Source organism: Myodes glareolus, chromosome 18 (assembly GCF_982192425.1).
Source record: "Myodes glareolus chromosome 18, mMyoGla1.1, whole genome shotgun sequence".
NCBI classification, from domain to species: domain Eukaryota; kingdom Metazoa; phylum Chordata; class Mammalia; order Rodentia; family Cricetidae; genus Myodes; species Myodes glareolus.
The window spans coordinates 55,556,641-55,579,301 of record NC_142043.1 but is presented as its reverse complement, the minus strand read 5'-3'; the positions used below and the strand labels follow the sequence as shown (position 1 = coordinate 55,579,301).

The window sequence follows — 22,661 nt, the reverse complement described above, 5'->3', positions numbered from 1 at the left end:
GCATTTAGAATGTGAAATAAATCCCAACTAGACAGTTATGAACACTGTGGGCTAACTGGACAGATAAAAGTTGAGTTCCCTGGGGGACAAACAACGTACTCCCTTGTCTAGAACACCAGACTGGGGACGTTATCCTTGCCTATAATGTATAACAGGAGAAAGCTTGGTCCCCACCCCACCCCACCCCACCCCTCTGATTCCATCTCTGGGAAGGGAGCCCAAGTGGGCTGGGCCACTGACAAGCCAAACTCATCTGTTCCTGAGGAGCAAGTCCCAAGACCCTCCTCCTCTGCAGAATGTTCTGGAGGAGGTGCATCAGGAACAAGAGGATAGGTGACAACTTCTGGAAGCAGAGCTGATGTCCCCAAAATGATCCTTATTGTCACGGGTCCCCATAAGGTTTGAGGACAACATTCACCTTCCCAAGAACACGGCCTTTCAACTATGAACTCACACACTGCACCAGCAGTAGCTCTGGTGGCCCAGGCACCGTACTCATCGGGCTGCTACTACTGTTCTTGCCTTAATAACCAAAGAAGCCCGGCTCTGCACCGGGCAGACGAAGACCAAGCACTACTCATTAACCTGTCACGAGGAGGCCCCGACTTTCAACGCCATCAACTGACAGCAAAGGCCTTGTAGACGCGAGGTTAATCATGGCCTCCAGAGGGGGGAGCCTGAGAACACAGGTCATGGCCAGGTACGCCCTGCTTTATAAAGAACAGGGATGCACCTCTTAAAAACCATGACAGCTCAAGCTGCACCTTCAAACGAACGCAGCACGGCCAATACAAAGTTCCGGCAGAACAGCTTCCAAGAGCCCTTCCTCAGGTTCATCCACCAAGTGTGAGCGATGCTAAAATTATGTTTTAATAGTGATCATGTGACCTAGCAATTTTCATTCCTAGGGAGGCTTAAGGCCATACGAGTAGGGGTTTCTTGCGGTTCACACAGTAAAAAACAAAAAGCTGTCCACCCATCTTGGGAAAACACTCTAACAGTTCACCCAAACACGTCCTAGACGATGAGTGGATGGGTAAGATGCGGTACACCACATGCAGTGGGAAATTACTTGGCTAGAAAACAGACAGTAAGCGTGCAGACATGGACCGCTATGCTAAATGAAGAGTGTCTGTCTCAAGAACCCACGTGCCATATGACGTTAGTTGGAAGAAACACCTAGAATAGGCAGATCCATCCACCTTCAGAAGGCAGTGCTGTGCTTAAGGGGAGCAGGACAGGCAGGTGGAGGGTGCGGAGTTTCTGGTGGATTCCATGGGACTGCTCTAAAGTCGACTGATGACGTCCGCACAACTGTAAATATACTACATGAAGTGCGATCCGTGCATTACATCTCAGTAGAACTGGGTCTAAAGGGGGAAGTGGGCAGGGTTGCGGTTTGGGCTACCTGTTGAATGTCCAGTTAGCATGCAGGAAGCCGTGGGTTTGATTCCCTGGGTTAGAAACTGAGATGTGTACCTCTACCCCCACCGGAGGCAGGAGGCAGCAAGTTCAAGGTCACTCTCAGCCACAACGGTGATACTAAGACACTTAAGGCCAGCCTGGGCTATGTGAGATCCTGTCTTCAAACACAGACTAAAGAAAAAAAAGCAAAACCTGAACAGAAGAACCAGAGCCACACCTGGTTCCTTTCACATTCACAGCAGGCCCTGAACACTTCCCCCATCACCCAGCGCTGTCTTCTAACAGGGAAATGACCGACCCACACTCTCTTGTGTTCAAAGCAACACTCAGGCCTAACCATGATGTGTCTGTGGGGCCGCAGGACAGAGCACTCCCCCTGCCCCCAGCCGCTATGGCTACAACAGTGGCTGATCGTTAGAAAGAACAAAGGTGCCCACCGCTGACGGTGACAGCCACGCACAGCGCATCAACAGCACACACCGCGCAAAGCCATGCTGACAGCAACAGACAGCACAGCACCCCACACAGATACACAGACGACAACCACAGAGCTGACCACAGACAGAGCTGCTCAGGTGGTGTGGCAGAGGCTCGGAAGGAACCAGAACATCCCTCTCAAACACTGGTTACAATTACCTGCGGTGCAAAAAGATGCAGCCGAGTTCTTCACACTGAGTCACCCAGACCCACCCATGCTAATGCCACAGACCTTTTAGACAATGTAACATCTCTCCGCTTTAATTAAAATACAATCTTGACATGCCTTGTCTCTCTCATTCCCTGCAAGACACACTCTGCCGGGTCTGTTCCTAGTAAGATACGTAAGCTCACAGACAGTGTGCACTGAGCTGTTACTTAACCCTGCAAAGCATCCAAAGCCTCAGAGACAGCGGGCACTACCATCCGGGCTCCGGGCTCGCCTTCATAGCCCTTTTGTGTCTGTTTCCTCTAAGACTGAAGCATTCCAACCTGTTGGGAAGCTAGAAGGTAAGCAACTCAAAATAGCTTCAGAAAGTCCCTGAAACTGAGCAGATTCTCTAGGCCCCTCCCTGCCAGAGTCGTCAACAACAACAACAACAACAACAACAACAACAACAACAACAACAACAACAGAGACTCAAGGAAGCCAAGCTACAGGAAGACTTGAGACCAGACCAGCTCCCCGAAAGCAGCAGCAACCCTCCGACCTGCCTGGGAGGGGTCTGGACCAAGGACACTCTCTAGACCTGTGGAGCTGCCTGGAGGCTGTGCAGAGTGCTCCAGGCTATTTTGTCAGCTGCCCCCCCACGCTTGTTGATAGGCTGTCTTTGAGTCATTTCTGCCCCTGTAACCCCTCACCCATACTCCTGCAAGCAACCTCAACAAAACTCATTGGCTCACGAAGCTGGACTTTGGTGGCGTCCCTACCTCGCCTGCTGTTGAGTTCCCTATCTGGGGTGAACAGACATTGTGTCTCCCTGGAGAAGTTCTGTCACGAGACACCCCCTTCCCCACCTCCCCAAGGCTTGTGAGAGATTACAGCCCTCTCCTGCTGATGCTAGCTTACTTTCTCCACCTTGTGACCACAACTGACACCTGGGGAGAGGGTCACAGCTTATGAACACACACCCGGCAGAAGGCTGCTGAAAATACAGGCCACCGATCCACATCATAACGTCCCAGTGCAGTGTGCACAATACCGATTGTGAGACTCTTACCAGGCCTCCTGAGTGTCCCTCAGCTAAATGGTCTAGATGCCTGGGACCTGTACTGTGGAGTAAGACACAAATTCTCAAAGGTTTATCCTGCAGCGCCGTTTGTCTATCATGGCAATGCAGTAGGTAAACACTGGAACAAAGCGTTTTAAAACTGGAGAAATGCGTCTTCTAAAACTTATATATTGCATCTACCTTTCAAGGCTGATTAATAGAAACAGAGTACTCTAGATATACGTATGAAACAACCAGCATTGGGGAACAAAATTTAACAAGGAAGGGATGAGGACATTTTTAAAGAAATTATTCAGTCCCACGAAACCCAGGCACAATTGGTCGGTTCCCTCCTTTGTGGAGGGAACTATGTGGCTAACAAGAAAATAAGTCACCGTTGGCTGAAAGACACCTCTCATTCCCATCCTGGATTCAACTCAGGCAAACTGTCAACATCCAGACCTATAGAGTGACGGACAAATGGGCCGGCATAGGGATGGACAAAGAGAAAAGATGCAGATGGAGAGAGATCACAACGCCAGCACAAACGTAGCCAGATCATCCTATGGTTTTCGGCATCTGCAAGATGGAGCTGGGATGTCTTAACCCACCTGCTCAGCTTTGCATGGAAGCCCCAGAACCACACACTGTGGACGGCCCTTTATAACGTGTCCTAGGGCTATAACGTGTCATCTCGGGCTACTGAGTGAGAAAAGGCATCAAAGGTCACAATGCTGGGGACACAGCAGCCTGAATGGAAGGACGGCGGCTGCCACAGCTGTGTACGACATGAGTAGGAGGACCAGTGTGTACTTCTAAGGCTAGCTCTGGAATGGACACCCACAGTAGCCTGTCAGACAAGCGGAGGGGTCCAGTGAGACTAGCCACCTTCTGTACCTCCCCAGTCTGCTGCTCCCCAATTTCAGCGTTCACCTGTTTTGTTCGCTAACAGAGCCCTGGGGCTCAGAAGTGGGCACAGTTCATCAGAGTCATCCAACCCAGGATGAGCTGACCAGTCTACCGCTCCTTGACCAGTCTCTACAAAGCTAGGAATGTGGGAAGGAATGTGGGAAGGTGTCCATCGTTTCTTCTGAACGACTCTTGACCGTGGCTTTTGGTCGCCACGAGCCTGCCAGAGGGCTGACACGGAAACCATCCTGGCCTTAGAACCTTTCCCCTCGGCTTCACAGCAAAGGAACCTGACATTTCCGCCATGAAGCGGGGGGGGGGGGGGGGCTCACGTGCGAAGGGATGGACAGGGAAATGAGCTGAAACGAGTCCCTCCCTCCTACTCCTCCGTGCCCCCCCCCCCAGGTGAGAGAAAGCAGGGAGGGAGCCGGGGCTCACCTGCTCTAACGTGAGTTGCTTGGAGATGGTGTCATTCTCCAGCTTCTTAATCTTCTTCATCAGCTTGTTGACCTGAAATTCCTGCTCCTGCTCCAGGTGCTGCTCCAGCTCTGCCTTCTCATGCTGCAGCTGGAAGACAAGAACACGGGTGCGGACACTGAGCAACTCCAACGCCATCCATCAAGGCCTTGCAAACCCAGGCTTCCCAAGGCCGCACCACTACCAGGCCGCTCACAGACACCACGGCGCCTATCTGGGCTCACGCGCGCACAGCTCGGAGCTCATTCCTTGTAACCACGGGGCTGCCATCCAAACAGTAAATACATAAACCATCATCAAACCTGGTTATCTATTCTGAAAGAGTTCAGTGGATGTCTCTGCAGGGAGGAATTGGGAATCCGGGGATCAGAGGAGAGGGAGGCTTTGGAACACGTACTGCCACCTCTTTTAAGTTATACGTCACGGACAGAAAAACTAAGGGCTTCAGGCATATGCGTGCCAGTCAAGAGAAGGTAAGCTCTCTTCTTCTGCCTTGAGATCTGGGTTTGAACTGACATCGGCAGGCTGTGGTGACAAGTGCCTCTGCCCGCTCAGCCTTCTCACCGGCCCAAGGAATTTTCCATGTAGAAACTTCACACTGCCAGCCATTAAATTAACCGTAACCTACTCAGATTTGCATCACGTCTGAAGAAAGAGATGTCACAATCCGAAAATACACTGAGCAAATTATTCGGAATTATGCTATTTCCCAAGGTGCACGTAAGCTGGTGTTGGCAAAAATCAGCAACATCAAGTTTTCCTTGCATAATGAAATCATCACACCTCCTACGTCTTGCTAACGAACCCCGGGTGTGTATGTGGGGGGTGGAGGGACTAGGGCGGGACCTCTTATATATGCAATTAAAAGTTAATGCTACGGTGTTAAATGTAAAAAAAAATTTACATAGTTTGAATATAAAACCAACCTTTAAAATCCAAAAGGAAATTAAAGAAACCCAGGGGCCACAAGGGAGGCCAGAGTTCTCACTGGTAACCGGTCGTGATTTCCAGTACTCTCTTGGGTGGGTGTGTTATGATTACGGCGCAAGAGGGACCCAAGCAGGACCCATGGCGGGTGAAAGACCAATATGCATACAGACAGAGCTTGGGTGTAGAGTTTATTGAGATAAAGGGAATGGGGAAAGAGAAAACAGGAGAGACAGAGACGGGGAGAAGGGAGAGAAAGGAGAGACGGAGACAGAATGCTGCCACCTTAAAGAAATGGCAAAAAGCAAGAGTGGGAGTAGGCGGGGCTTGCCTCTTAAGGGACAGGGTACTATCTGCCATGCCTGCAGGCGTGAGGCAGGGCACAGGGCACGATGCACTGTGCCAGGTTCCCAAGGGGCAGGGCAAGGTGTGCCTGGATACTAGCAGGGTGGGGGCATCAACAAGACACAGACACTAATCCACAGTGAGAGTTGGCCCTCTGCTGCAGGAACCCGACAGAGTTGACAGTACACAGAGTTCAACTTCTTCCACTGAACGGTATGCTCCGCATGAGTAGTGGGGCCCGGGCCATCTCACTCACCTCCATTTTTATATGGAACACAACAGCTCACTGAAGGGAGGAGGGCAATGCACCTGGAAATCAACAGAGCTCGGGAACCACACCCAGCCCTTGGCCCCACCCCTCAGCAAGGACACGCCAGGAAGGCTGCCTTCAGACTCTGCCTCCAGTCTGCCGAGAGACATGTTTGGCATTTGGAGAATCAAAAGATTAAGTCCAAGAAAAATTAGGCCAGCCCACCTTCCCTCAGGAGGGGACAGTGGGCAACTGGGAGACCCAGGACCAGATCACCCCCAAAGGGACACACACTCACATCTGGCAGGATTTCTGCGGCTTAGAAGTGCATACTGCCTAAAGGCACCCTCTGAGGTCATCTTCCACCACGGGAAGTGTTGACCGAAGCAGCTGCTGCATCCTCCCTCTCCCCCACACAAACAAGCTGGTCACCCTTGCAGGGACTCAGAAAAATAACAGAAAGCAGATGTGAGGGGTGCTTACAGGGATAAATCTATTCTTAGCTCATTCTTGAAAACTCAGGTTCTGCAAGTCTATGCAGTCATTCGAACTACACAAGTGGCCAGAGCCCAGGCAGAGCTTCTGAGGGGCAGACTCTGAAAAACAAGCAAGGGCTGTTTTCACCAAATACTGCCATTCTGGGCATGTGGAGGGTGCAGGTATGATGTGGGGGGCAGGTAAACCCACTGTTAAGATGTCCCCGTGCCTTGAAATAGACTGGCCACATTAGGTCTGTCTGTGAGTTAAGGACCTTAAAGTCTTAAACCCTTTAGTCCATTTGCATAAAGGTGTTTCTAAATATATCCTCCGACATGTTTTTCAACTGCAGGCATTTTATTAGCTGAAAATGGCTTCTTTAATTCTTTGTTCCATCTTTTTTCCTCTGAAAAGAGTACTACTGCTTCTGCCCCCAGGTAAATTAAGACAATAAAGAATGGAATCTAACCCTGAAAAGCTTCTGGCCCAACCCGCATCATCTGTCAGGGAATGTTAACTCGAGAGGCTCTGGCTGACAGCAGGAAGTCATATTTAGACAGATGTTCAACTGCTGTCAATAATCAGCGAGGTGTTTCCGTTAAAAGACAACACAGTGAACTTGGAACAAAGGCCCTGCTGCAGCTTTGGTGCCTCCCAGAGCCATGCCCTAAGGGAAACTGGAGGATAAAGCTGTCATGACCAGGACAAGGTCCTCAGGTTACACTAACCACTTGGAAGCTACCAAGTTACCCCAATCCCTGACCCTGCCAGGGATTCATTGTTCCCCAAGGAGAGAACAGAGTCAGCCCTTCTGCCACCTCTCGGGTGATAGGCAGATCTGAAGCAGGGCACGGAGTTTCCCAGCGGAGGAAAGAAAAGAGGAAAACGTGGCTCAGCGCATGAATGGCTTACACACCCCCACAGCGATGTGATGAGATTTAAGGTGAAGGGGAGTGGAGCAGAGAGGGAGGCAGAGTGGGGAGGGGGAAGAGGTGTGTAGGGCGGCGCAGGTGGTGATTTTAAAGATCTCCAGTTTGCCTCAGATAGTCTGCCTGAAATAGAAATTATAAATTATCCATTTTAGGCAGATTCAGACTGAGTACCCTTAACCTGAAGCCCTCAAACGCTCCAGAGCCTGAAACTATTTAAGCAGTGGGAAAACCTCTACAGGTAGAAAGTGTCACACCTGCCTTCCTGTCGGAGCAAAACTACAGGGGCACTCACTGAAACCACATCCAGGCTGTGTGCGGTATTCACACTGTGTGTTTTGACCTGAGTCCTCTTGTCCAGGATACCTCCGTTAGTTATAACAGATAATCCAAACTCCTAGAATACCTGAAATTCCTTACACCCAGTGTCCCAAGCATTTCAGAAGAGACATTCTCTCTCTTCTGTGCCATTTCAAGCCATCCTGGACGGAAAAGGGCTTGGATGGACACCCTGAATCTACCTGCTGGTTCAAACCATAGCTCATGACACCACAAACCCCCTAGAGAACCTTGTCGGAGGCAGACCTGAGAGCCGCCACCAGAAATGAGCTCCAGGACCCTCGCTGCTCTGTCTCCAATATGGGTGAGAACCTCCAACTCAACCATTAAATCTCTAATCTCATCAGGGCCCTTCATACGCTGCCACTAAGGTCGGCAATTCTTATGAAAAATAAAATAATACCAAGTAAAGAAAGCAAGCAAACGCCACAACATGCTTGAAATCAACTACCAGCATTTCCTTAATGCAACTCTACTCTGCTTATTTGGGTGAAAAGGGTTGTTTTGAAAACTAAAGAGTTTAGGAGCTGAGACGGCTCATAATGGCAAGTGTTCTATCCCCAGCACCCATATGATGGATGGCGATGGCTCATAGCCAATTCTAACTTCAGTTCCAAAGGATCTGATGCCCTGTTCTACATCCCCATGTTATGCATGCACATAATACATATACATACACTCAGGTGTGTGCACACATGCACATAAAACACTTTTTTAATAAGGAGGGTTTAAGTATACTCTATAGAAGGTATTCTCAATGATTATGGAATAACTTAAGTTGTGCTGTATACTGTTAATACTGACAACAGCCAATCTATGAAACTGGGATCACATTTCATCATAGGTGTTCACCTAGCAGGTTTTACTCTAAGACAGGGGGGTCCTAGCTGCTCAGGTGGGCCTTGAACATAAGCCTCCTGCCTCAGCCTCTTGAGAAGCTGGGATAACAAGCCTACACAACCAGATGACCTTGTGCACGCAACACCATTTGCTACAGAGGGGAAGAAAGCTGCACCCGCTCACCTGGGTACCACCGTGAGCAGCAGCACAGGTGCCCACAGGGTGTCCTCCGCCAGGTCCCAGACTGCACAGCAATGCCGTGGGGCTTACCTTGTCTTGATGCAGCCTGCACCAGCATCTGAGTGTCACCCCAGGACCCAGCTTCCTCAAGGAGACCCGAGGCGTCCCACTCAACAGTAATTCACCTCTTTGTGTACAACTTCCTGTTCCCCACCTAAAAGGCTGACGGCTCAGACAGTCACAGCCACCTGCGTGGCACCAGGTAAAACCTACGACTGAGTTAGCCACTGGACTGTCACTCACCTATTCCTTAGGAAAATAACACAAAATGTCTGACAACAATAATCACCTCTCAGGAACCAATTTTACAGCCCTTGACTGAGAGGCAACTCAGATACACACCATGAGCGCTGGAATCACCCCAAGGGTCTCTTAAGAGCACACTCCAATTTGCACGCCCCTCCCCATACACAGGCTGCTGCTGACCCTGTCCTTCTTACTCAACAGCTCCCTCACATCTCCCTGTCCTCCACATGAATTCAGCCTCTGCCACGGCTGACAAACATCCTCGATGACCCAGGCTAGCTGAGGTCTTACTATTGTTCGTGAGATTACATCAATGGATATCTCCGGAACCACTGAGGACCAATGGATCAGGGTCTGCAGCGGATCTGGATCGGCAGATGTCTTGGTTAGGGTTTCTACCGCTGTGATGAAATGCCGTGACCAAAGCGACTTAGGGAGGAAAGGGTTTACTTGGCTCACACTTCCACACTGCTGTTCATCATTGAAGGAAGTCAGGACAGGAACTCAAGCAGGGCAGGAACCTGGGAGGCAGGAGCTGATGCAGAAGCCATGGAGCGGAGCTGCTTACTGGCTTGCTCCATCCATGTTTGCTTAGCCTGCTTTCTTATAGAACCCAGGACCATGAGCCTGGGGATGGTACCACACACAATGAGCTAGGCATTCCACCATCAATTACCAATCCAGAAAATGGCTAGAGGCTTGCCTACAGCCTGATCTTACGGAGCCATTTTCTCAACCGAGGTTCCCTCCTCTCGGATGGCCACGGTTCATGTCAAGCTGACATTAACCTAGCCAGCACGGCAGACAACCCCTGATATTCCAGTGTCCTCTTCAACACTAGAAAATAACTGCCTACTAACTGCAGATCAAGTCCGGAGACATTGCATCACGTTCAAGTCCATCTGCAACCTAGTCCGGTCAGCCCCCGGGCTTTTCTCCACACTCAGTGCGTGACAGCATGAGCAGAAAGAGTGAGGGAGTGAGGCAAATCCTGGGCTAGGGAGAGGGCTCAGTGGGAAAAGTACTGCCGTGTAAGCTTGAGGGTGCTGTTGACCCAGCAGCCATGTAAAATGTTGGGTTAGGCAACAACAGCATGCCAATAAATACCAGAGCTCGGAGGGGGTGGTGTAGAGGGGGGGATGGACAAGCAGATCTCTCCTGGTCAACTGAAGAGCTGAATCGGAGAGCTCGAGGTTCAGAGAGAAGTCATCTCGAAAAAGAATTAAAGCGGGCTGGGAGGATGGCTCCATGGAGACGCAATCCCCAGGACCCACGTAAAACCACCAGATTTGAGTGTGTCTACAATCCTAGTGCTCCTGAGAGAGGTGCGAGGCAGAGGCAGAAATCAGGAAACTCTGGGGCTGCTAGCTAACCTGTATACACAGGAGCTAACGAAAAGACCTTGCCTCAATCGAAGTGCAAGGCACGGACCAACACTTGAACAAACAGACATGCCCACACACATCACACACTTAAAAAAGAAAAAAGAAAGAAAATAAGTAGAATGGAGATCTTTTGAGAGAGGGACCAGGGGCCAGGCAGTGGTGGGGCACGCCTTTATCCCAGCACTCGGGAGGCAGAGGTAGGTGGATCTCTGGTCTACAGTGTGAGTTCCAGGACAGGCTCCAAAGCTACAGGGAGAAACCCAGTCTCAGAAAAATCAAAGAGAGAGATACCAGATTCCCAATGTTGGACATCTGGCCTGCAAGCACATGTATACACACATGCACACTTATCCGAATACACATACTACACACAGACACAGACACAAGGCCCATGTCTTTTCCTCCAAATTGTAAAGCTTTTGGAGACCACTCAGGCCTAAAGGATGAAGGTGACAACACTGGAGTCAGGCAGGCCTGCCTGCTCCTAGCAGAAAGTGGGTCTACTTCCACCTGGTGCCCCTGTCACCTTAGAACTCTGTGTACAGAGCCTGACTCCCACATCCCAAATTAGTTAACCCTGGGGGGTAGCTCAAAACACTTCCACGGTGCCTCCCCACGTGCCTCTCGGCACAATGTGCACCACCCTCACACAGCAGTGAGCACTGTTGGTGGTTCCTGTGCATTTTAATAATAGTTCATGGCACTTTTAGCATGTGACCCTCTAAAAGTAGGGAATCCGCCTGAGGGCACTGTCCTACCCTGGGCACCCTGGGTAACTTGCTGCCATTTATTTGCTCTCACTTAGCATAGGGAACTGTGACCCCGTGCACTGCACAGGACAGAAGCTTACCTTCAAAGGCTAGCGGACGGCCAGAAGCCTTGCAGGTGAGGGTTCCAGCCAAGGTCTCTGGTCCCAAACCCTTTGCCCTTCGCTTTGACGTAAGCGGCCGGCCACACTGTATCACCCTTAAGGGCAGTGACCAGAACTCTTTACCCCACAATGTCTCGACAAATCACACAGTGGCTGGATGAACGATGGCACCGGCACTCTGGGCACACTGTCTGCCCTAGAATGACCCTCAGGACGAATGAAAACAACTCGGGAGGTACAAAAGACACCATGATAAGCGTACCGCATCCACACCACGAACAAAGCTGTGGCGGTGTCGAAGTTCAATGACACGGCAAGAGGCTGCTAACGGGGCTGCAGAATGCAAGTAGTGGATGCCACTGTTCTGTCAGGAGCCATCACCCAAACCGACAAATACCCACCTCTCCCTGGGGTCCTCAACCCCGGATTCGCACGGTAGTCACCTCTTGGCATCCTCTAATTTCCTTTACCTTTTTGACTGCCTGTACACGCTTAGACACCAGCTTTGCCTGATTTTGTGTCCTTTTCATCCAGTCTCCTCTGCTAATCGTACTTGCGGTAAGTTAAACCGTGGCTCTTATTTTTATCACATTGAACGTCCAACTAATTGAGTACGCAACGTTCATCTCTTACTGGTCACAGACACTGAGTCACTTCTAGTTGGTGGTTCTTAGGAGAGAGAGGCGAGAAGGGCCTCTTCTCCAGGGGGTGGCGAACACGTGCAGACAGGGAGACCCTGAGGGAAGAGTGTGGTTGCTGCATCACGTGGAACCAAGATTTCCAGCTTACTTAGGAAATGCAAATCTGTTCCAAAGATGTCACACTTTCGCGGCTCTCTGAGCAGAGCAGGATAACCCGCTAGCACTGTGGCTGGGGTCCTGTACTTTCTCGCCAGTGTCCTGGCCATTTAGCTACCTACCAACAAGAGCAGCTGGGTCCAATTCTGTGCCGTTTCTCCTCCCAATTGTCTGTCTGTCTGTCTGTCTGTCTGTCTGTCTGTCTCTCTCTCTCTCAGGACCGCAGTTTCACAGTGGCCGTGTGTCACAGACACCTTGCCCCACTCTGCGGCTTTCCCTTGTACCTGCCTTACATGATCTCCTGGGGAGTCTCTGACCCACAAGGCACATCTCCTGGCGATGGTGTTGATTCCTATAGCGATAAATCCTAATGGCAATACCTCCAGCCTTACTTATCGCCACTAGCCTGGCTGTCTCCATGGAGCCAGGGCCTCTGTCCAAAGGCCTGTTTTCTCCATCTAGAGAGTCTAGACGTCTCTCCTGGGCTTCTGACCTTCTGCGTCAACCTACGCCACCAGCTGCTTTCCCACTTTGAAGGATGGGGACCGCTTTTCCAGCCATAGGCCCACACCTGCAGGCCTCCTGTGATCCTCTTGGGTTGGAAAAGTGTTCCCACTGATGGCTAAAGTTTATCCAGTCAGGTCAACCTGACACAAGACACACACTCCCAATTCGAAACAATAACATTTCCCTCCTCAAAAATCCAGCAAGCTTCGGCCCTGGCGTTAACCTCATGATTTTTATTCTCCTTTAACCTTTATTTTCCCTGCTATCAGCTCGACCTCATACTTTATGTCAAAGCCGGGCCAGAGCAGCTTCTGACCCCACCCGCGCATCTTTCCAGAACCAATCCCGCACATCTTTCCAGAACCAATACTAACTCACTCAAGGACGTACCACCATGTGAAAACTCGTGTGCAGACTTTCAAAGAAACATGGCAATGTTGGGATTTTCAATTACTTTTATGTAATGTATGGGTGCTTTGCCAGCATGTATGTCCATACACCACATGTGTTCAATGCCCACAGAGGCCAGAAGAGAGTCGGATCCCCTGGCACTGGAACCATAGACGGTTGTAAGTTACAATATGGGTGCTGGAAATCGAACCCGGGTCTTCTGGAATTGCAGCCAGTGCTCGCAACCACTGAGAATTCTCTCCGGCCACTGAGCAAATGTCTTATCCCTGCAGAGCTTCTTGTCTTCTCTAGTCCTTACATTGAACCCGTTCTATGGAGAGCTGCCAAGCATGCTATTTACAGGGGGATTTGGGTTTATACTTTGGCCACGGGTGGGCCAGTGGCATTTCAAAAGCAGTTTAAACAATCCAGCAGTTCCTTGCAGCTGTTTTGTGAATGGAACTTATTTGCTCCATGAAAGGAAATGAAAACCAGACAGAGATGAGAGTCTGGTAACTGGGAATGAGAAGCAAGCAAGCAAGCAAAAAAAACCAAAAACCAAAAACAAAAAAAACCAAACCTTCCAACTGTTTTGGTAGCTAAGATGCAAAAGCAAAGTCCCCTGGTCCGTATTATCTCCAAACGCCACTGGTCACAAGGACCACAGATCCAGCCAACCTAATGAAAAACATCTATCAAGGTCTCTTCACCTCCCCCACAGAAGGCGAAGCTGCCATTTGAATGCATACCAAGACATTCTTGACCTCGGCCACCCTGAAATTAACAAAACAGTTTCTTACTATCACTATGTCATGTGATTTTGCTGCCTGCACAAACTGAATGAAATGAGTTACCACCTTTGTGGAAGCATCAGGAAGTAGTCTCAAATCCTAGTTGGCATCTTTGCAAAGGATGGTCTGGGAGTCTCTGCTCACTACCAATGCCTAGAGACACACCAGGCGTCTCCAAGGCACAAAGCTTTGGGGTTCTGGGGAAAGCACATCCATCTGGTGGTACTGGAGGGAGACACAACTTCTCCACGAGGGAGAGGGCGAGAGCAAGGTGTCTTTTCTATTGCTGAGACAAAGCACCATGACCAAGGCACATTTAGTTGGTCTCACAGGTTCAGAGGCTTAGAGCCTACCATGCTGGAGTGAAGGCACAGCAGCAGAACAGCTGAGAGCTCACATCTTGACGCACACAAGTAGGAGGCAGAGAGGGAGCTAACTATAAACGGCACAAGTCTCAAAGCTTGCTCCCAGTGACATCCTTCCTCCAGCAAGGCCAGCCCTCCTAATGCCACCTAAACCGGCAGCAACTGAGGATCAAGAACTCAAACATACGCGAGCCTACGGGGGGCCATTCATGCCAAGCACCACAGCAGCATGGTGGGCAAACAAGAACACCTGGGCATATTATTTGGCTTCCTTCCCATTTTTATTCCCTTGTAAGAGAAGGAGGGATGCTACTGCCACTGCATGGCACCAGTCTGAAACACTCACCACCGTCTTCTGAATGAGGTTCATCAGAGGCACCGGCTGGCAACCTCTCCTGGTGCCAGCGGCTTCACTACCAGTTTCACACAAAACTTCCACATTTCCATAGATGTTAGAAAACTACCAAAATTCTAGAAAGCATTCTAACCTCAGGGGCCAAGTTAGTAACAAAAATGACACTCAAGAGATCGGAGACACGATGGCTCAGCAGTTACAGGTATCCATTGCTCTTTACAGAGGACTTGAGTTCAGTTCCCAACACCCACATTGGGCAGCTCCCAAACATCTGTAGCTCTAGCTCCAAGAGGGTCCAATGGCCTTGGTGGGCATTGCACTTGCATGCACAAAGTGTTTCTCTCTCTCTCTCTCTCTCTCCACACACACACACACACACACACACACACACACACACACACACACTTTAAAAACAGAATTGATTTCTCAGTAGAATAAAAGTGTAGTCATTTCCATTCTCTCTAAAATGACAGCATTTCCCTCTGGGCCAGATCCTACTTCAAATGCAAATCAAAATAAGACCGTGAACCTATTTGTTGTTTCAAGGTAAGCAAATTGAAAACCGGGCCAGGTTTTATAAACTGAGGAATATGGACTATCCAGCATGGCTGGTTATCCTCAGTTATTCTATGATGAAAGCAACAGAGGGTCAGCATGGAGTGAACCCCACCAGGCAACTGGATTAGACTGGTTCTCAATGATGGGAGACAAGTGAGAAACCTTTATCACCCAAGAATAAGCCTGACTGACCACAGGAGCCTCCATGCTACTCCTGACCGTGACAGCGGGGCTCCGAGGGCTGAAGTAAGGGGCAGAGAGGCGGTTTTCAAGAGGCAAAGGCATCCAGTTGACAGAATTTTTAAATCCCATGAAAAGAGTGTCCCATTACAGAAACAATGCATGTTGCTTGTAAACAGTAAGAGCAGGCACACCAACAATGACCATAACCTAGCGGGGTGTGGCAGTGCGCGGCTGTATTCCCAGCACTTGAAAGGCTGAGGCAGCAGGATGGTGAGCTGGGGCCCGATCGAGACCTTGCCTCAAAAGGTAATAAATTAATTAATAACAGACTGTATGCTCGGCGCCCAGCCCAAGTGACTGCTAACATGTTGGAGAACCGCTTTTGAGACTTCTAACATACATGCCACCTATCAGTCTGAGTCTGCTCATTCCAAGCAGCGTATTCATTTCAGCTCCACACAATGACGACGCTGCCTTCTCTGAGGGGCTGCAGGGCAGCGCCGTACGCTATCCTTCAAAAGCTACTCCTCTTTCAGGTCAGCCATCACTCATGAAGTAGCCAGTCCCACAATGTGGGCTCAGAAAGGCATCTATTGCTTTCAATAAAGTTTTCACAAGATAGACAAGCAGGCAGTGAGACGAGCTACACATCCTGTGATTTGCTCTACTGAAGACCCACTTCTCAGACTGATAGTTCGAAAGGCCCTCACCTACAGTTACATGAACTTGATTTTGTTTTTACATAAGCACCTCGGGAGCAGGTATGGCCGCAGCACTCCCTTCTGTCCCCGGAGGCCGAGGCAGGCAGAACTCCGTTGGGCCTCGGCTAACTGTTCTCAGGAATCTCTTCGAAATAGGTTATTAGAAAACATCCAATCCCGACAGAGAAATCACACCGTCCTATAAACTGGATGTCCAGTGGTGTTTGGGGGGAACGCGCTAAGCACTCTCATGGAGAACAGATCAACTCTGCCACGCGTGTTTGTCCGTGGCACCTACAACAGTCTCTTAGCAAGTCTTTTAATTTCAAAACAGAAAAAAACACCTGGAAAGCCATAGTAAATGAATTACACAGTTGGAAAAGCCTATTCGCGTCGATTACTCTAACAATCTTCCAGATGGAGTAAGTTTTCCCACACTGGGTGGTTCAGAGTTTGAGTATCTGACAAAGGACCGGTTGACTCCATTAAGGAAATGTGTACCAAGGGCCTGGAGGGTGGGGAGCAAACACTAGACAGTCCTTTCCTGAAGTTACGGCTCCTCCGACTGGCCAACCATGGGGGCAGGTTCTTGGGCATGTGTGTATGCCTACTGGGTTAGTTGCCGTGATGAACTATCTGGCTCACGGTTGAGGGTATACATCCATCACACCGAAGGGTGGGGCAGGGGGGTGTGTGAAGCTGATCCTGCTGCATCCTCTGGCAGAAAGTTCAGCTCACTCTCTCCTTCTTAGATAGTCGAGGACCCCCGCCCTCAGGGGCGGTGCCATCCCATCAGGATAGGTCTTCCCTCCTCAGCTAAACCTGTCTGGAAATGCCCTCCCAATAGCCCTCCTGGCCGATTCTAAACCCTGTCAAGTTTTCAACTAAGACCAAGCATTAGAGCTGCTAACAGAGCGGGTTTATAGAGCTGTAAAAGGAGCCCCACTTGGAGACAGGCCAGAAACGCCCACCTCCAAGCAACACGTTGCTGGCTACCTTCAAGATCCCAAGACCCAGAAGACGATGGTTCAATATGGTTCCTCAGTGAAGAGTTTCAGTTTGAAAACATTCTGGAGATGGAGAGTAGTGACATCGCCAGATGTTAATGTACATTCTACCACCGAATTAGACCCTCAAAATAGACTTAACACCATGTTTAAGCAAGTATAAACAACCGACAACCACCTAAAGATCTAAAAGCCAAGCCAAGATTCACGAGGAACTGTCCAGGAACATGCTAACTATTCCTACACCCGAGAGTTTGACAGTGTGTTCTGAGACTTGCCTGTTCATCACACTTTACACTGGGTCTTGAGGTGGACACGAGACACCACCACATGAAGTTTCAGAATACATACTACTTTGGGGGGTAAGGGGTTCAGTTTAGCGTGTCATACAGTTCAAACACTATTCTCTTTAGAAAGAAAAACTGGGCGTGTGGATTTAGGTTTATAATACATACAAATTTAGATTTGAGGAACATGGGAACAATTACTACAGTTAGTTCTCCAGGGAAGAGGTGAATTCTTAAAACACTGGGAGAACACAAGCCTCATCTTGGGCCTGATGTGACACCCTCACTGCTTCGTTCTGCACGTGGCTCTTACATTTTCTCTTTTCTCATATCTTATTTGAAGGGGAGGGATACCGATGTTAACTGGAAAGGTTATGACAGGTGAATGGGAGGCCAATTACACAAACAACAAGGCCTCTCGCCCCAGAGATGAACATTTACACAGCAAACAAATCTCACTGGCTAGGTTCTAATTGTTGGGTGAGACGCTTCAGCCAGATGCTAACAGCAATGTGAGTTCCCTAAGAAAGGCTTCGTGCACTGTGAAAAATGAAGAAAACTGACGGCCCAGCTAAACACGGGAGAAACAACCTGGGATTGTGCCTGTGTCCCTGTGCTTCCAGAAACAGCACACAGAGCAGGTCACTGACTGTTGACAGCATGGGCCACAGCGGTCAGTCAAATTAACCTCCTCCTCCTTCTCTCTACATCACAATGCAAATGAGTAGTTTTTTTAAAAAATGTGTGCAAAAGCATTCTGTTCTGCACCTCTGCTAATGACCGGCCCTGGCCACCTGCATCAGTCCCTTCCCAATAGCCACTGCTGGAATCCACTTTGGTACAAGCTCCAGCACCGTCTTGATTCAACAACCAGGAAAGAAAACGCTAGAAAAGGGAGAAAGTTAAAGCTTCTATACACAGAAGCTTCCCGGAGGAGCCTCTAGGTAAGGAGGTAAAAACCTAGCACCATGGTGACAAGCTTCTAGTACCTTCTTACAAGGGACCTCGCTGAAACACTCTCTTGGTTGTAGTATATGCAACCTGTGTGTGATTCTGGGAAACGGAAAATACAAACGCGTGAGATGTCATTCCTTCAATGACATCTCAGCAGAGTCAAAGACGGCCTTCGTGTGACCGCCCACCTGCTCACTCTCTCAGTATCTTATTCGTAAATTCCTAAAACTTAACATGCAAACTCTCTCCGCAGAGCGGTGCTTCTCAACCTTCCTCGTGCCGCGGCCCTTTAACGAAGTTCGTGTTGTGGTGATCCACCCACCATAAAATGATCTCCATCACTATTTCATAACTGTATTTCCGACTGTTATGAATCATAATGTAAATCTCTGTTTTTCAATGGTCTGAGATGACCTCTGTGGAAGGGTTTTACTACCCTGAAGGGGTCGCGCCCCACGGGTTAGGAACCACTGCCATAGAGGGCTTTAGGTGTGTTTTGCTAATAACTTGTGCGCCTACAAACCAGCAGAGAGGTGAATGGCCTCCTAACAGGGACCCAAACCGCCCTGCTGTGTTTTGCGAGTGGCTTCACTTTATGACTAGCTAAGGCAATCTGGTCCAGTAAGTACCTCAGCTCACCCACTAGAACATGACCTCACTTCCCCGCCACATATGTGAGCGCAGAAGACCCACCTCCGCCTGCGGAGGTGTCTGTGACTCAACGGCAGACTCCACAGCAAAGACGAAAGGAATCTTCCAGCAGGCGCTGGGCCCCGCATTTCCACAATGCGACCTGGGTGCAGCCCTGCTTGTGTTTTGCTGGTGACCACTAGCAGTCCCGAGGAGCCTCATTCGCCTCCTCCTGCCTTCCCGGGGTGGGCTCTAGAGTCTGCAGGGCCCATACCCCAGCATTCTTAAGTCGCCGAACCAAGGCGAAGACCACATTAGCACTTGAGAAATGAAACACCCTATAAAGCCATTTTTTCCAGGAGAAGGCGAGCAAGAGGGAGAGGAAGCGTGGGGGGCAGGGAAGGTCAAAGAGACTGCTTACCTGCATCAGCTTCCGAGACAGCTCATTGGTGAGAAACTCCTCTTCTTTCTCATAGTTCACGGCAAGGGTTTCTTTCTCCTTCTGCAAGGCCTGGATTTTCTTGAATAACGTGTTACTGATAAATTCTTCTTCCTGCTCAGCCCTCGCTTGCTGTTTAGAAGAATGAGAAGAAAACAAAAAAGCGATGAGAACACAGAGAATTTCCCAAATGCAACGTAGCTCTTCTTTCTAGACCTGCCTATTTTAACACGTGAGAGCTCTGTTCTTTTGTTCTTTTTAAGGTTTATTTACTTATTATGCATACGACATTCCTTCCATGTATGCTTGCAGGCCAGAAGAGGGCACCAGATCTCATTAGAGATGGCCGTGAGCCACCATGTGGTTGCTGGGAATTGAACTCAGGACCTCTGGAAGAGCAGTCAGTGCTCTTAACCTCTGAGCCATCTCTCCAGCCCCCGAGAGCTCTATTTTTAACCGTGAACCTTCCCACCCCTACACACAAAGCAGAGGAATTCTGCAAGGGTTCTAGGTACAACTTCCCAATATCTGCATGAACCTTTTTTAAAAGCGGTAGGTCAAATTATCAAAGACGAGATTTCAGGAGGTACTCGCAAGATCGATACCCAAACACACAGCATCCCTCGTGACAAGACCCAGCCTGCGCAGCACACACCTGAACAAACTGAGGTACATCTGCGTGTTCATGGAACTGTTACAAAGAGAGGTACTGAGTCCTAAAGAGTATGTAAGAGGTACTAAGTGTCTCAAAGACCAGAGAGAACTCTCACGGTTTACATTCTTTCTCTACTAGGAACTCAGGGATGGAAGGTGGGGTGACTCCCAAAGCAGGAATTATTGAGTTGAAAAAACACAGTGGAAACACTCGAGCAAAAGGGGCCAGGCATAATGCAGTGGGTGACAACATTCTTCTGGGGGTCACCTCTCATCTCCCCAAAAGCTTTAATAAACAGCAAAGCATAACCAACAACTCTTGAGGAAAAATCCCTTTTAGAAAGAAAAGAACTCAGCTCTATTGAAAGTAAAAAAACACCAACCTTTTGATATATTTATCCCACATACATTCCTTGAGCTGTTTTTTCTTTTTTTAATTTTGAGGTTTTCATTTTACGTGAATAGGTATTGGCCTGTGTGGATGTCTGTGCACCATGTGTGCCGATGGCAGCCAGAAGGCAGTGTTGGCTCCCCTAGAACTAAAGTTACAGGCGACTGTAAACTACTGTGAAATCCAACCAAGATCCCCCGGAAGAGCAGCCAGTGCGCTTGAACTGCTGAGCCATCTCTCCAGTCTCATCTTTTATTATTTTAAATAGATACTTTAATTCTACTGCTGGCATTTACAAGCAGAAAGCACACAGCCAAGTCCAGGGAGAGAGCACTGCATAAATCCCATGCCTCTGCTGACACCAGACAGCCAGAAGGACAGGAAAAAGGAGGTCGGTTTAGGCAGCCACTACCTTCATCTTTAAAGGGCTGTTACAAACACTCCACGGCCATCACCACCTCGAGACCAGCTTCCCCAACATAGACCAAGATCCTCAAGGCTTCGGGGGTAGCACACCCCTGGGTTACATTTTCCCAGTAACCCTAGAAAACATCTGCCCAAACACACTTGTGATACTGGGACTGGAATCCAGGACTACACAGGGCAGCACTGAAGTGCTGAGCCACACAGCGCATGCCCACTAGCTATAAAGTCCCTGAACAGCCAAGGGCACCAGGAGCAGACCCTGAGTCCCCCAGGGGTTGGTTCCCTTACCTGCCTCACTTCACAAGCCCTTGGCGTGATCTCACCCTCCCTGCTACAGACAAGGAGGTAGACTCAACTTTTGTCTTTTACAGTCACTGTGCACTCTTCTTCCAAATTCAGAAACTTCAAGATCCCCTTCCCACATGATAGGCAAGAATCCCAAGTATTTACATAGCTAGCTCATCTAGATAGCCAACCCCGCGGTCCACCTGCAATCTCCCCAAGCTGCTTGCTTTCCTGGTTCTGACCAATCTAGTCCAATTCTGACTATTCTAAATGTCATGGAAGAGAAAGATGGAGGGACTCTACCCAGCTGGCTGAGCTGATGCTGGGCTTAGATCTCAAAAAGGTCACTTGCCACAAGCCAGCATCCAAGCCGCCACTTACACACGATCACACATTATCTTAAATGAGTGGCAGTTTCACCACAAGTAGTAAGAGGAGTCTCTACCCAGCCAGGCAGACCACCTTCTCCTTCACACGGGGCCTACAGGGACAGTAAGAGGTTCCCAGCTAGTACTTCTGACACAGAAGATCAACCTTCAACCTTCATCTACTTGGTTCCTTCCGCCTCATCATTTCAAGTAGAGTTAAAGGGATGACAGACTGTAGTTCCTTATAAACAAGAACTTTAAGGGCAGATGAGGACTCCTGGTTGCCCAAGGCTAAGGAGTGGTTGCTACCCTGTGCCGATTGTTTGCAGAGCTGAGGGGAGCATCTTGGAACTGGGTGGCATGAATAGTTCTGAATATACTAGCTGCCACCAAAACACACGTTCTAAGGGTGACTGTTATCTTTTTTTATATTATTAAAATAGGACTCTGCTAATTAACAAAGCACAAAGCACGTTGTACAGAGCTGTGTTTCTACATAGTTCTTCCCAGGCAAAGGAGCACATTTTTAAGCTACTGTGATGAACCTTCCCAACTGACACGCCATGGGGGTGGGAAGCCGGGTCTGTGGCAAAAAAGATAAAGATTTACTATTGCAGAGGAGCCATTTGTTTCTTGGCAAAGGCCATTAGTAGGAAATGCTCCTCTGAAACCCTGAGTAAAAATAACTATCATGTTGACAACTATCTGCCGCTGGATGTCCTGGTGTGTACCTGCAATCCCAGTATTTGGGAGGCTGAAAGAGGGGTCACAATGAGTTCAAAGCCAGCCTGAGCTACACAGCAAGATGCTGCCTCAAAAGCCCAGTGGGGCTACCAGGGTTTATGAAAAGCTCCTTCAGCTTCCTGGCAGTTCTAAGTTCTAGCTGGGGGCCATCTGGTCGTCACAGGTTATGTTAGACACAAGGTTCACAGTTGAAGAGAAAGGTAAGATGTATTCGACACTGCCTCGGAGGATAATGTTCTGAGAAAATCTGACATGGCATCCAGCGTCCTGCTGGTATCCTGACAGTGTGGGTAAAAACCGGATCACGACAGAAGCCACACACACATCACAGAAAAACAGCCTACATCCACTCAATCCTCCAGCAGGCTTTCGCCCACAGTGTGGGGCATCATCTCAACTTTACATCCCCATCTTAAAACAGGCCCTTGGATCGAATCTGTACAGAGTCATGGTTGCAATGCATTCCCGACAGGAGGTCAGG

The 22,661-nt window shown here is 49.3% G+C and overlaps 1 protein-coding gene across 1 annotated transcript in view; it reads right to left on the bottom strand.

The window, feature by feature from the left end:
- Ccdc6 (coiled-coil domain containing 6) overlaps nt 1–22,661 on the bottom strand; it is a 103,399-nt gene that overhangs the window by 41,369 nt on the left and 39,369 nt on the right. Inside the window, exons 2-3 of the mRNA XM_048451543.3 lie at nt 19,295–19,444; nt 4,461–4,589 (exon numbers count right to left, since the gene is read on the bottom strand). Coding sequence (XP_048307500.2) covers nt 4,461–4,589; nt 19,295–19,444 — 279 coding nt within the window. The remainder of the gene's footprint in view (nt 1–4,460; nt 4,590–19,294; nt 19,445–22,661) is intronic.